At 47.7% G+C, this 13,304-nt stretch overlaps 1 protein-coding gene across 1 annotated transcript in view; it reads right to left on the bottom strand.

Annotated features, from left to right (window-relative positions):
• Positions 1 to 13,304, bottom strand: part of LOC126540110 (uncharacterized) — a 613,572-nt gene that overhangs the window by 111,849 nt on the left and 488,419 nt on the right. The window contains exon 10 of the mRNA XM_050186902.3: positions 2,930 to 3,140. Coding sequence (XP_050042859.2) covers positions 2,930 to 3,140 — 211 coding nt within the window. The remainder of the gene's footprint in view (positions 1 to 2,929; positions 3,141 to 13,304) is intronic.

The raw sequence follows: 13,304 nt of genomic DNA, 5'->3' as shown, positions 1-13,304 counted from the left end.
AAAATACAAACAAGGAAATAGCGACAAACGGGAAAGTACTGGAGGCGCAAGGGCTCAAGACATGCGCCACCACTGTTTTGCAACTATATTTAGATGCCCCAAGAAGGCGAGAATCAATTCGCGTTCTCCTAGCTCGGCGATACGAAGGCAGAGTCGCGTCGGAAGCAGACCGGCAAAGCAGGCGTTCACTCTCCCTCCGCTGCCACAACTTCGAGCAGGGCGGTACTAGCGAAGTGCACCGGCGGCAGCGAACTATCCCTATCGGTCCTCTAGGCGCAATTCAAACGTCCCTACACGACAACGTTTTCACGGCACGGGAACGTGCGAATATTTGGTATCTCGAATACTACTCGAACACATTCGTTTCGAATCGGAGTATTCGAATGGTAAATTTCAGGTGAGATGTTTTAGAGTACTTTTACATCGCCGAGTATATGCGGCAGCTATATCACTAACGCCAGCATAGTCGCCATGAAAAATCGCACTTGCGCGTTGTCCGCCAGCCAGTTTGTGAACGCGTTAAAAGCAAACCAGGAACTGTCATGACTTTTCACTTCTTGCTCGTTCGTAAGCTGTGCCGTTTCTGCGTGTTCTGTGTAATCACGAAAAATGAGTTCTTTCTGGGGTTATAATGACTCAGGGAAAAGGTGCAGATGGCGCGGAAAGAGAAAGATGACTCGCCGAAAGAACTAAAGCAAAACTGGAGCAAATATTACAACGGAAGTGAGAACGAAAGTAAGAGGGAACGAATCGCAGGCTCTTGTATTAGATAAATGAATGGAAAAAAGAAAAGGAAAGCACCGACTAACATTAAGCGCATACCAAGGTGGCGGCGGTTGTTACTGTTTACTATATAGCTACGAAGTGCGGGAAGTTTTGTCGCTGAACAGCCCACTATCCAACAAACAAAAAAGCAATCACTGTGAGAGAGCGAGAGAGAAAAAGAAACAAACAAGAACACGAAATGGCAAAAAACTGCCGGAGCAAGCCTGCGGAATGTTAAGAGAGAGAGAAAAATAAATGGTAGGCAACCGTAATATTTGGCTTAGGTGTCTCTTAGTCGCACTCTCACCTCGGCGTTCGTGTTCTTTAGGCTAAGCGAGCGAGCGAAAGTCTTTCCCCTGGCACGATATGCGGGCGAGGAGCGAGGGAGGGCGAGGAGGGTCTCTAAAGTCTTCGATTATAAATATGTGCTTTGGTGTGCGGAAATCAGTGATTTCTAATAATTTCTAATTATTCCAGACACTTCAGTAGCTCAACTTGTAACTAAACTTATAAACTTATAAACTTATAAACTTATAAACTTATAAACTTATAAACTAAACTTATAAGCTTATCCTATAAATGCGTTTCATTATATCCTATAATGAAACGCATAAATTTTGTACTGTACTATTTTTTTCCTTCTTTTTCTGATTTATCTTGAATTTCGTCCTAGGTCGTATCAGGAGGTGAACCGGAAGTGCTGTGCAAGAAACAAGCTCGAGCCACAAAAAAAAAAAAAAAAAAAAGAAAGAGAAAGACTCGCCATGCCAGCCATGCGAAAGTGGATGTCCAGCAAGGTTGTGTGTCACTACCACTGCTGAGTGGGTATTCTTCATAAATACGAAATCATAAATTATTGATCACGAAGCGAAAACTTTGGCGTTAACATCCGTTGGTACCAGACGCATGTGACCGAGTGGTGAGGCCACGTTTCATGTGACGACGAAACGTGATTACGTCATCACGCCAAAGGTCGCGTGATGACATCGTCACGTCAAACGTTACGTTACATGATAACGGCCATAGAGTTTCTCACTATAACACCTAGAGGGTAATCTGGCGCCACCGTCTATGGGAGTTTCTTAAGGGGGCACCGTGCCGTTATGGGAATGACGGTATATGTGTCTGCGAGGCTCGTGTTGGCTGGTGTTGTAAGAGGCTTCGTCTAAAACGTGGATATGGCTACGCAAATAACGCGTTCTCAAAGTAAAATCTTCATAAAATGTTTCCATTCACGCATATTACATCTTTACTCACCCACGATGCATGACCAAGCGAGGAAAAGCAAGAACAGACGACCAACTGTTTCAAAGCGAGCGCGAACCTTGTGGTCTGTCTTCCAACTTTAGCGGCCCGCTGATACATTTTAGGTAACATGTAGTCGTACACACAATAACAAGTTCTCATAGTTAAACAAAACATGTTTTCGCGTAATAATAAAGCTAAAACAGCTTTTCACGTGCTGTTCTAGTAGAAAATGAATCATTGTGACAGACGGAACGGTACTTGCCAAGCGCGTCTTCAAGGTGTCCTGTCTCTACGAGAACGATGCCAATCCGAATCCACAATATACCGGCATTCCCATGCATACCACAGCGCAGCAGCGCCAGATTTCTCTCTGGGTAATGTAGTGAGAAACTCTATGATAACGGCATCGCCACGTCACAATATCGCCTGATGACGCCATCGCGTCAGACGTGACGTCATGCGATGACGTCATCGTCAAGTGATGATGCCACTCGACGACGCCATGTGATGCCTCCTGGAGAAACAGCGCACTGTGCGCTGCCCGCTTCATTGCACTGCCTCCGAGATCGGCCCACACTTTTGTGTGATCAAAGGTCGCGCGCCTGGACACGAAAACGCTCTACCAACTAAGGCTAACAGCTTCGCTGCAAAGAAAGTAATCTTAGGCCTCGCCACTCGCCGCGTGAACGGCACAGGTCTGGTATGTTAACCCGCCTTGACGCGCCTATGCATTCATACATCGAGCCCCGTTCAAATCGCACGCGGACAACAAGCATAACCGCTGCTTTCCGCGCCTTGTTTTAACTGCCGGCTGTAACTCAGTCTTATCCGGGCACGTCGCGACAGCCACATCGTTGAGACGTTAAGTAAGCACGCGACGCGAGCCTACTGCATGTGGACGCACGACACAACTCACGTTCCAGGCCCCGTGGGGCGAAGGTTCACAGCGGCCGCGTCCGTGACGTAGCGTTCTTGCTGCGGCTTCAGAGACCAGAGGAAGCGCAGCGTCTTCTCCGTGGCGGGCACCACCGAGGCTCGCAACAGAAGCCGCTTCTCCAGGGGCAACGTCACGTCTGCGGGCGCGCACGTCTCGGCAGCAGCGGGCGGCCCGACGCACAGGGACGCCTCTGAAAGAAATGCACGCCGGTCAGTACTGCGCCCACCGGAGATCACTGTACAGGAAGGCTAAATAAACAGCTTTTTTTTTAAATCCAAATATTTTTTTTCCAAGTCTACAGTTATCACTGTTGCAGAAAATTTATTTCTACAATCCGGAATTATAAAGTGAACTTTTGTCCGAACCTGCATACATATAATCTCGTACTGACCATCACCGTAAATTGAGTGTTCCACATTGTCGAACGAACCTATTTTTTTTATTATTATTATTATAACCTGTCATCTGCACATGCTCTGTATTTCGTTCCACTCCCTTGCTTTAAAGCCTTCGGGCCTTGAAGGTACAATAAATAAATAAATAAATAAATAAATAAATAAATAAATAAATAAATCATCAATTCGAGTTGATGTCACTACGTAGGCGTTTTTTTTTTTTTTTTGTTTTGGTACCCATTGACCCAAGTTGGCATCAAAGAGGTCAATTAAAGAGCTGCACACTTCCGACGTCACATAAGCAGTGGCCCCAGTTGTACACACCCTGCGTTACCCAGGGGCACATATCTTTAGACTGCACTCTATTCGGCATCGGCCGACGAAAACGCTGAGATGTACCGCGAAAGCTGGTTTGAGTCGGAGAGGAATGGTTCGCGTTCAAAAAAAAAACATACACACACAAAGCGCTTCAATTCGGCGCTCATCTAACCAAGCACCGTGGCTCTGTGGGGGTAACCAGCTTCATCATCAAATAATTGTGCTCACTCCCTACAAGCGTGAGCATTAGCATAACTCAATGCTTTCCAATCGTCGTTAACGTGTGACCCACGAGAAAGCAAAATGACGTGTCGCGATATTCACACTTAAACAATTTTGCAAAGCCACACTTTATTCATTTCGATTTTAGCGCACATCAAGCCGGCACTTTCGGTGGTCATTGGCTTCCATCTTGATTGGAACCTCACAAACGCCATCGAAGCACAGAGCAATTTTAACGTGAATGAAGTCAATCACCCTCCAAAATAACATGCAGTAGCACCCGATCTGCATTGCAATCCATCTGAATCAACAACAGCGTGCTCGAAAGTGACCGTGTGGCAGGAGTAAAAAATAACTTGTATTTAAAATTTTATGCGGCATTTAGCAGTCACAATGAAATTAGTAGGTTCAAACCATGGCAAGATATATTAGTCGAATGCGTGCGCCAGCGTGGACGACTCTTCCTAAATTGACTTTGTTCGCTACAGCAGTTTATTAAAACGGCTGCAAAATTTGGATACTAAACATTTCTTGTGCACTGTTGTGCAAATTCAGAGCGCGCTATACTTAGAGTTCGCGACACGGAGTCAACAGACTAAGAAGAAGGGGCGGCTTCGCGAGACCAATCACCCGATCTGCACTGCACGACAACGGCCTTTTTCCCCCACTGTGGTCGGGACCCCGAATTTGGAGAACACAAAAGGTGACCGATGCGCAGGTCCGTGTCTGCCATGTCGTCTCTGTCTTGTTCTCGCGATTCAAGGCTACTAACCATGAAACGGCAACTAGCCTGACCGCTTCCCATGATATCCATGGCGACAGCGGTGCGTGTTTTCGCGTATTCACTGTTGGCCTCTATATACGTTGCAATGAAAACGACACGTCGCCGTGCCGGGAGAACTCGAGCGCCTTGCGAATCCACGTTTCCAGCGATCCACACAACGAACACCCTAACTGACACGAAAGCCCCTTCGCATGAGCGCAGGGAAGCCGGACACTTAAGCACAAGGCAGCGATGCTTCGTGCGCAACAAAATAGTGGCGGTCAGCGGTCAGTTATGCTTTGCGGCACGTATAGGGTTCTTCGCAAAAGCGTGCATTCGGAAGCCGTTGTTGCTGCGGCGATTGGTGAAAACAGCGCGACAGCGCGAAGACGTGGGCGCTGTCGTTGGTAAGATCACTTCGCTTCACGCTGCCACAAGAGTGTTTACTACAACATTTTGTCAAAGTGGATGTACTCCTTCATATCCTATGAAATTAGCTGTTTGCTCCGCGGCGCCCGATTCCCAATACTTGGAAAGCTGCGTCACCACAAGACGAAAAGAAAGGCGTAAAAAGGTAGAAACAGTTACAACAGAATACTTGTAGAAAAGGAAAAGACGAACTGGGGGACGTCGGAACAAGAGCAGATGAGCGCAGGCATAAGTTACAAGCTCGCTTTGCTCGCGCCGCCATAGTAAGCAAGTTCAAAGCTGAAGTAATCGCTCAAGAATGTCATCTTAAATGTTTCCCACTGAGAGTCAGCTGTGTGTCAGCGAGTGAAAAAAGTTCTCTTTCAAATTTAGAAACGAACCTGGCGGGAAGCCCATAACAACAAATGCGGCAGTCGGTACTGAAATGAAACTTAAATTATATTCCCGCAAACGCATAATTAAAGCGACATTCGTCAAGGTTTGTCTTATCACCACATTAGTATGTAAATAGTTGAAGTGAGTGAATGGGAATGACACAAGGCAAAATGCACAACATTGCAGCACTAAGACAGCTTCTGAAACGTTGCGTAGTGTAGCCGATTGCTCAAACCAAAAACAACAAGAAAAACATTTGGAGGACGTTTAAGCTTCGCCTTTAAGAGTGAAACGCGAAAGCATCCGAAGATCTCTGACTGCTTCTCACGCTTCCCGGCAACTGCAGCTTTCGTAGCCGTAAAGTTTACCGGAAAACGCTGGCGGCGAACGCTATGCGCGAAATGCGAGCTTTATGGTAGAAATGCGGCCTCTTGCGTCAGCAGAGGCCGCAGGTTTCTGTTATTCTTTCGCACTTTTATTATTTCAGTCTGAGCAGATTTCACATAAAAGGCGCGCGCTGTCGGTGTTTTGTTTCATGACATTTGTTTGCGGACTGCCATTCTCGAAATTCCTAGAACTAATTTTGTCAAGTAGAATTTTGTAAGACAAGAAGGTATGAGCAATTTTAGTGATATAATGGTGTGACAGTATAACCCGCACATACCGCATGTCATATAGCAAGGCGTGTCATATGCGTATACCTAAATATATGCGGGAAATATCGCCCACGGAAAACTCCAGCGACGCCGACACTGGATTTTCTACGACACGGGTCCCCTAACGGTATATCGTTAAATATCAGTACTCCCGATTTTCAGTTAAATCAAACGTAATGCTACACGAGTGTATATAGTAAGTAATAAATAAATAAATGTAAAGATAAGACAGGGAAGTTATTTCTGTTAGTGCCTTGCTGTGGCAGACGCACGCAGAAACAGTTCGAGTGGCTTACAAGACTGAGGAAAACGTTACAGAACGACAGAGTTGGAATATAAAAATAAAACGTGTTCGCTCGAACCACTTCATTGCAAAGTGATTCACCCTCCAGCGACTAAAACGCAGGGTAGAAACAAGAAATCACGCTCATACCGAAACTGCGATTCCCGAAACGACTTGTTCGGCGAGAACGAAAACAACAATCGATAAGCTGAAGTTTCAAGCTGTGTTGCGAAGCTCGCAACGCATTCGGGGAAGCACGACCACCAGCGGCAATGAACCGCCGGGGGTCGACGTCCCGCAGCTTCACTCGTCGCTTCATCATATTGTTTTGGTTCTCAGCTGCCAAGAACGAAACTAAATTAAAAAAATTACATTACTGGGTTTTACGGGCCAAAACCACTTTCTGATTAGGAGGCACGCCGTAGTACAGGACTCCGGAAAGTTCGACCACCTCGGGTTCGTTAACGTGCACCTAAATATAAGTACACGGTTTACTCGCATTTTGCCCCCACCGAAATGCGGCCGCCGTGGCCGGGATTCGATACCGCGACCTCGTGCTAAGCAGCCCAACGCCATAGCCACTGAGCAACCACGGCGGGTAACGAAACTAAATAAGAAGAAAGAAAAGAAACAGTCGCTGCGCGAATGCCGAGCAGCAAGACTGACACAAAAACCTGAAAGCATCGTGAAACAGAGTCACCGGAACCGAATCTGCGAGGTAAAGATGGACGGTGGAATCCTCGGCCAGGAGAGAGAGAGAGAGCGAGAGAGAGAGAGAGAGAGAGAGAGAGAGAGATAATAGAAACAGACGCCGTAATGACAGGGTACTTAATATTCCTCGCAACAAGCTCGGGCATAGGTTCTGCACGCAAGTGCGTGCGCCCAGTCCAAGTGGCTCGGCGCAGAATTGCAGACGCGGAACGACAGACGCTCTTGGAGGAGGTGCGAGGAGCGAAAACACGAAACATGCGGATACTGAGCGGATTAGGGGGTCGCGCTTCGGTTTGTCGAATGCAATTTGAAGCGACAAGAGCGTGACATTGAAAGAAGAAAGAAAGAAAGATCTCGATGCCCGCGAAAGTCGCGCGAAGTTAGCGTGCCGGTCCCAAAAGAAGAAATAAAACAGGAGCGAAGCGAACCTCCAAGACGACCCCCCCCCCACCCCGAAAGAAAATAATAAATAAATAAATAAATAAAGAGAAACAAAACGACTCAGGCTACAGCGACGTGAATCTATCAGAAAGGAAACCGAAACAGCGCGAGCGGCACAAAATTCTCTTTGCTTTGCCGTTCTTGCGACTTTCCTGTTTTGCGGGCAGCGCAACCGCGAACGGAATGCCAGTGAAGTGAGGGAGAACTAGAAGGAAAAATGTGACAAAGAAAGCGAACGTCTCGCTGCCGCTGTTCTCGCCACTTTCGTTTTATAACGGTTTACTATTCCTTTTTTTGAATATACATACAGTCGGAACGCACGGGGCGCACCGATGTCAGAAGGACGTCAGCGACACTAAACCGTGATTGAATTTGCCTCGGTCGTCGTCGTCGTCAAAAAGGCAGGAAGTCGCGAAATAACTACAGCGGCGAAAGTGGGCGACGAAACATTCTCAAAACTGGACATAAATAAACCCAAAAAAAGTTACGTGCGTTCGAGGTAGGAAGTGGCACATACCGAAAGTAAGCGGCGGTTCGATTAAAAAAATAAATAAATAAAAAAGAACAAGTAGTTCCAGCGAGCAAAAGATATACATATACGGGGTAGGCAAACGAAAAAAAAAAAATATATTCGTGAAGAAATTCAGCCAGACGACGTGTCAGAGCGGAGGCTCTGCAATGAGAGGATTTCGCAGCTGGTGAGCTAGGCGAGAATGAAATGAAAGAAATACGTGCGTGAGTTAGGGGCAGGGGGGGATGTTACGTTCCCGTTTTGCAAAACCAGCGCGAACAGCTAAAAGACGAGGGAAGAAGTAAGCAGAAACGCGAGTTCCCTGCTGAAATTGATTCCGGTGGAACAGAAAAATCGAACGAAAAACGTAGTGAAGGGAAATCTGGAAATAGGCTAGCGACAAGAAAAGAACGTGACGCCCAGTTAGCGCTCGTGCCCGTGACGTCTCTTATATACTTACAGTATCTGTAAATAAATAAATAAATAAATAAATAAATAAATAAATAAATAAATAAATAAATAAATAATTGCCTCGCAAATTTTGTCTCGATTTGTAAACTACGAACTAAAGGAGCCCGGCACAGAGACCGGGTTATCCAAACGCATTTCGCTGCCACCGGCATAAAGTGCTAAAAGACGTTTTTTTGCCGCATTTGAACACTCACAAAAGGAAGACACATAAAGACAACACGGGCGGCCAAAATAAATCAGTTGGAAGTGCCGCCCGTGCTGTCTTTATGTGTCTTCCTTTTGTGAGTGTTCAAATGCGGCAAAAAAACATGACTTTTAGCAAGCACCAACTAGGCCAACAAGCAGTTCTGTTGCGGCATAAAGTGACAGAGGAGAACGCGGCGACAACGGGTTTCCTCGCTTCCTGTGCTTCGCAACTTGCCTGCCTCCGGCACAAAGTTGTCCCGGTTCACTTTTTCCAAGAACAACAGAATTGCGCAGTGCTCGCGAGTGGCGTGCCCGTGTCGGCTATGGCTATAGAGCCGCTGTACATGGCTCCAATGCACAGTAACTCTAGGCTATGGTCAGATTACAATGGCCGTCATAATAACGCGGTGAAAAGGCACGTGGCGATGTGTTCTTCGCGCAAAAAGCAATGTCTCCCCATATGCTCACACCGTGACGACTACAATCTGCAGTGACACTGTCTCGCACAGCACGAGCCGAGAATTTGAGTTTGATAAATTGCAGCGAACACGCCATAGTGAAGTCTCTCAAACGCGACCATTCTTGTTCGGGTGGAGAAACTTACTGCCAAGTTAAGCCTCTCTGAACGCCAAGCGCGAAGCTAAATTTAGCTCCGATGGCGTCATGCTTGTTGCGACAACGGCGCCATCTGCGCACACGACACACGCATGGTCGAATAACGTTTTCGTTTTCTTCTTTTCTTTCCCCCTACACAACCATACTAAGGTAAGCAGCGTGGGTAGTATGGTCGCAAAACTACGCTAGCACATGCTTTCGTTACATCGGTTTCAGCAAGCGAGCGACACCCATTGAGCCTCTTCCGAGATGTTTAAAGGGACCCTCACCAAGTCTGGCCATTTTGAGCTGACAAACGCAGTGCGCGCTAACGATCGCGTCTGCCAAGTAGTACATCCCTACGCACCGCGGGAAGAACTTAAAATCTAAAACCAAACGCCATTCGCCCCTCCTCGCGGGCGCCACGATGCCAGCCGTAGAGTCGACGTCAATCGCACAAGTGCGCCTACGTGCATGGCAGTGCTGTGACGTCAATCACAGTGACGCGTGACTACGCGAATTATTCGAGGCAAGATCAGTTATTTATTTAATCTGTTGCTTCAGTGGACGAATTGAAGTTCGGAGAAGAGAGAGAGAGAATGAAGAGGAAAGGAAGGGAGGTTAACCAGATATGAGTCTCCGGTTTGCTACCCTACACTGGGGATGGGGGATAGGGGTTAGAAGGATGACAGAGAGGAAAACGCTAAAAAAAAAGGGGAAAAAACACGCACACATGGAGGCACACACCCAAAAGGTGTTCCAGTTAAAGTCGTTCACACAGGCCGGTAGATCGCAAAAAGCGCAATAGCGCTTGCACGGCCTTCTGTGACGGTAGGTCCTTTGGATGTTGTAGAATTCTTTTTTCGGATAGCGCTTGGTCATCCAGTTGGTCAAGTTCGTGGCGAAGGCATGCCCTCTGTGTACTGTACTGCGGGCAGGCACACAAAATATGGCCAATTGATTCTTCATGGCCGCAGTGGTCACAGGTTGGGCTGTCGGTCATCCCTATGCGGAATGCATAGGCTTTAGTAAAGGCAACGCCCAACCAAAGTCGATATAAAAGCGTGGCGTCTCTACGGTGAAGCTGTGATGGCGCTCGAAGACTTAGTGTTGGATCAAGTGAGTACAGTCGCGTGTTTCTTAAATGTGGCTCATTCCATTGCGACGCGGTGCACTGCCGAGCAAGTAGGCGGAGCTTCCGTGCTGCGTCAGTTCTAGAATTGGGACGTGGCGCTCCTCAGTATGGGCTGAGCGGGCAGCGTGATCCGCCCGTTCATTGCCGATAATCCCGCAGTGACTTAGAAGCCACTGAAAGGTTATCTCATGGCCTGCTTCACTTATATGTTGCAACGTCTCTGTAATATGGAATATTAGTTGTTCGTGTGGTCCGCGTCGTAAAGATAACAGTAGAGACTGCAGTGCCGCCTTCGAATCGCAGAATATTGTCCGTTTATGTGGTGGTTCATCACCAATGTGATGAAGGGCAGTAAAGAGCGCTGCGAGCTCTGCTGCCGTCGATGTTGTCGCGTGGGTCGTCTTAAATTTGATTGTTGTAGCTTTCGCTGGTATGACGATTGCCACCGCGGAGCTACTTGGAAGGACAGATCCATCAGTGTAAATATGCGTAGAATCACGGTAGTTCTCGTACAAATGTAGTGGCGTGAGCTGTATAAGGGCTGGCGATGATAGATCAGCTTTTTTCGCGATACCAGGTATTGTGAGGTTGATTTTTGGCTGAGCGAGGCACCATAAGTTCGGAGAAATTATAAGACACACAAACCGAACGTCTGCGTGTTTTTGTTTTACTTCGCACCGCAGCAAGAGGGATGTACTTCCGTTCCGCCTGCTTGTTCCCACGTCGGAGAGTCGCGCGCAGAGAACGAAACTATGCCATTTTCTACCGCGTCCCAGCGCCGCGATCATGCTCTTTCATCCTCTCGTGCCTGCCTCGGTGCTCGTGTTTGTCGCACTGGCTTATACCGTTAATCAGGTGTTCTCGTGCAGAATGCGCAAAATCGTCCGTTGCGCGAAAGGAGACAAACGCAACGGCTCGAGCGCGAGAATGTCATCGGAAGTACGCCACTCAACAACAACGCACGCAAGAGAGAGAGAAAAAGGAAGGCGGTGACCGCGACGTATTCGTGACGAGTTTCTCCGGCTGCGGTATGGGAGAACGCAGGGAAGGAATTTCGCTTGCGGAGGTTAGACGGGGCAAGTGGAGCGAGTGTCTATGTTGGCTTTCACGCTCGCCTCCTGAAATCATGGGTCCACGGCCCTTCAAATATTTCTATCTCTGCTATTAATGAACTAATCTGAAAGAAAATCCTTGCAGTAGAACACTCCTTAGACGGCATGTAACAACTTTCAGCGTATAACCAAAATTTGCTACGTGGAGTGGTGAGGGGCTCGTTAAAATAAATAAATAAATAAATAAATAAATAAACAAATAAATAAGCATTTCTAGTGGTGAAGTTTTATAAAATAGTTCATATCAAATTACATGCTCCAGCGAACTCGCAGACGCTTTTTCGGGAATCGGATATAAACAGGCTGGTGTGTATACCTGCTGCGTCAGCGTCTTCATCCGAAAGCGACGAGATTATTACTGCAGTGTATCCCAAGTGGGCGGGTGCCAGCTGCGATCGTTATAGACTCGTGGTTCTCCACATGCGCGCGTCTACTGGTGCTGCGTCTCTCTCCACTGTCCCTCTTTTACGTCCCTACACAGCGTTCACCCTTGCAGGGTGCCCAACCGGAAATGCATCTGGTTATTCTCCCTGCATTTCCTCTATTCTCTCTCTCCCCTTCACGAAAGCGCCTAAGCCAAGTCGACGGGGAAGCGCGCACGATGTAAACGTGGATGCGAAACCGTTAAGCGCAAACACTCGCTCGAATCCTTTCATAACGAGAGAGAAAGCTACCGCACCGGGCGCAGAGTAAAAAAATGCCGTGAGTATCTGCTAAGGCCGGTGCACACGGGGCATCCATTGGGTTTAAGTTTCTTGAATTAGTGTCACGCCTGTCGAAGCACAAAAAGGACGGAACTCTCGCGACACCTTGTCGGACCGGCCACTGATGCCATCCTGCATGTGTCCCTGCACTGGAGCGGCCTAGGCAGTATGCCATAGTGAGTAGACTTGAAACACGTTATCAAAAAGAGGCACTGCTGTGCGTGTCCTGCTGTCCCTGTCTTGATCACGCAACTCTGGAAAACCTATTCAACGACTATTCGCTTTACGAGAACCGCCGCATGTGCTAGTTTGGCCCTCATGCTGGAGAGCTCATAGACGTTGCCGTGAAAAGTGTCGAGAACTTACGAGCGCATGGCAGAAATTAAGTGTTTCAGGTACACACGTGGCGCCATATATTCTGTTCTCCTTCATTCCGCCGCTCGGACTAACTAGTCCCCCTTCCCGACCGCGCTGGTCAGAACAGGCGAGGAGGTCACAAAGAGTGGACGAACAAAATCGAGCAGAACATCAGGGAGGATTCAGGAAGGATTTCGAACGAAGCGATGCGATGCGAGCTTCGCTAATAAAGAAATAGTCTACGGCGGCGCAGAGACGGGAAATTACTCCTATAGTCCCGAACAGAGCGCGCACCAGCACACTCGTTAAGCCTTTCTCTGTCTCTCTCTCTGGCGGGCTGATCTAATGGTACCTTGGATCCAGCGTGCCAGGGTCGCGGGCAAAGCGCCGTACGAGAGCTCATGGTGAACGGAGGTTGCTGCGTAAGCGACACACAACAGTGGCTCTGCGATTATGCCTTTCCACTGTTCAACGCGAGGTAACGGGTTCGATTTCCCGCCGCATTTTCTGATGGCGCAGTGTAAGAACCCCAGCGCGCTCAGATTTAGAGCTCTTCATTGTTTTTCCGCGAACCATTGAGTACGGTGTCACTTATTACCAAGGTGCTGTTTTGGGAAGTAAATATCAATCAATCGATCAATCAATCAATCAATCAATCAATCAATCAATCAATCAATCAATCAATCAATCA

The sequence above is a fragment of the Dermacentor andersoni genome, chromosome 2 (assembly GCF_023375885.2).
Source record: "Dermacentor andersoni chromosome 2, qqDerAnde1_hic_scaffold, whole genome shotgun sequence".
Lineage (NCBI taxonomy): Eukaryota > Metazoa > Arthropoda > Arachnida > Ixodida > Ixodidae > Dermacentor > Dermacentor andersoni.
Note: the sequence above shows the minus strand (reverse complement) of the source record. Positions and strands in the feature narration are given on the sequence as shown.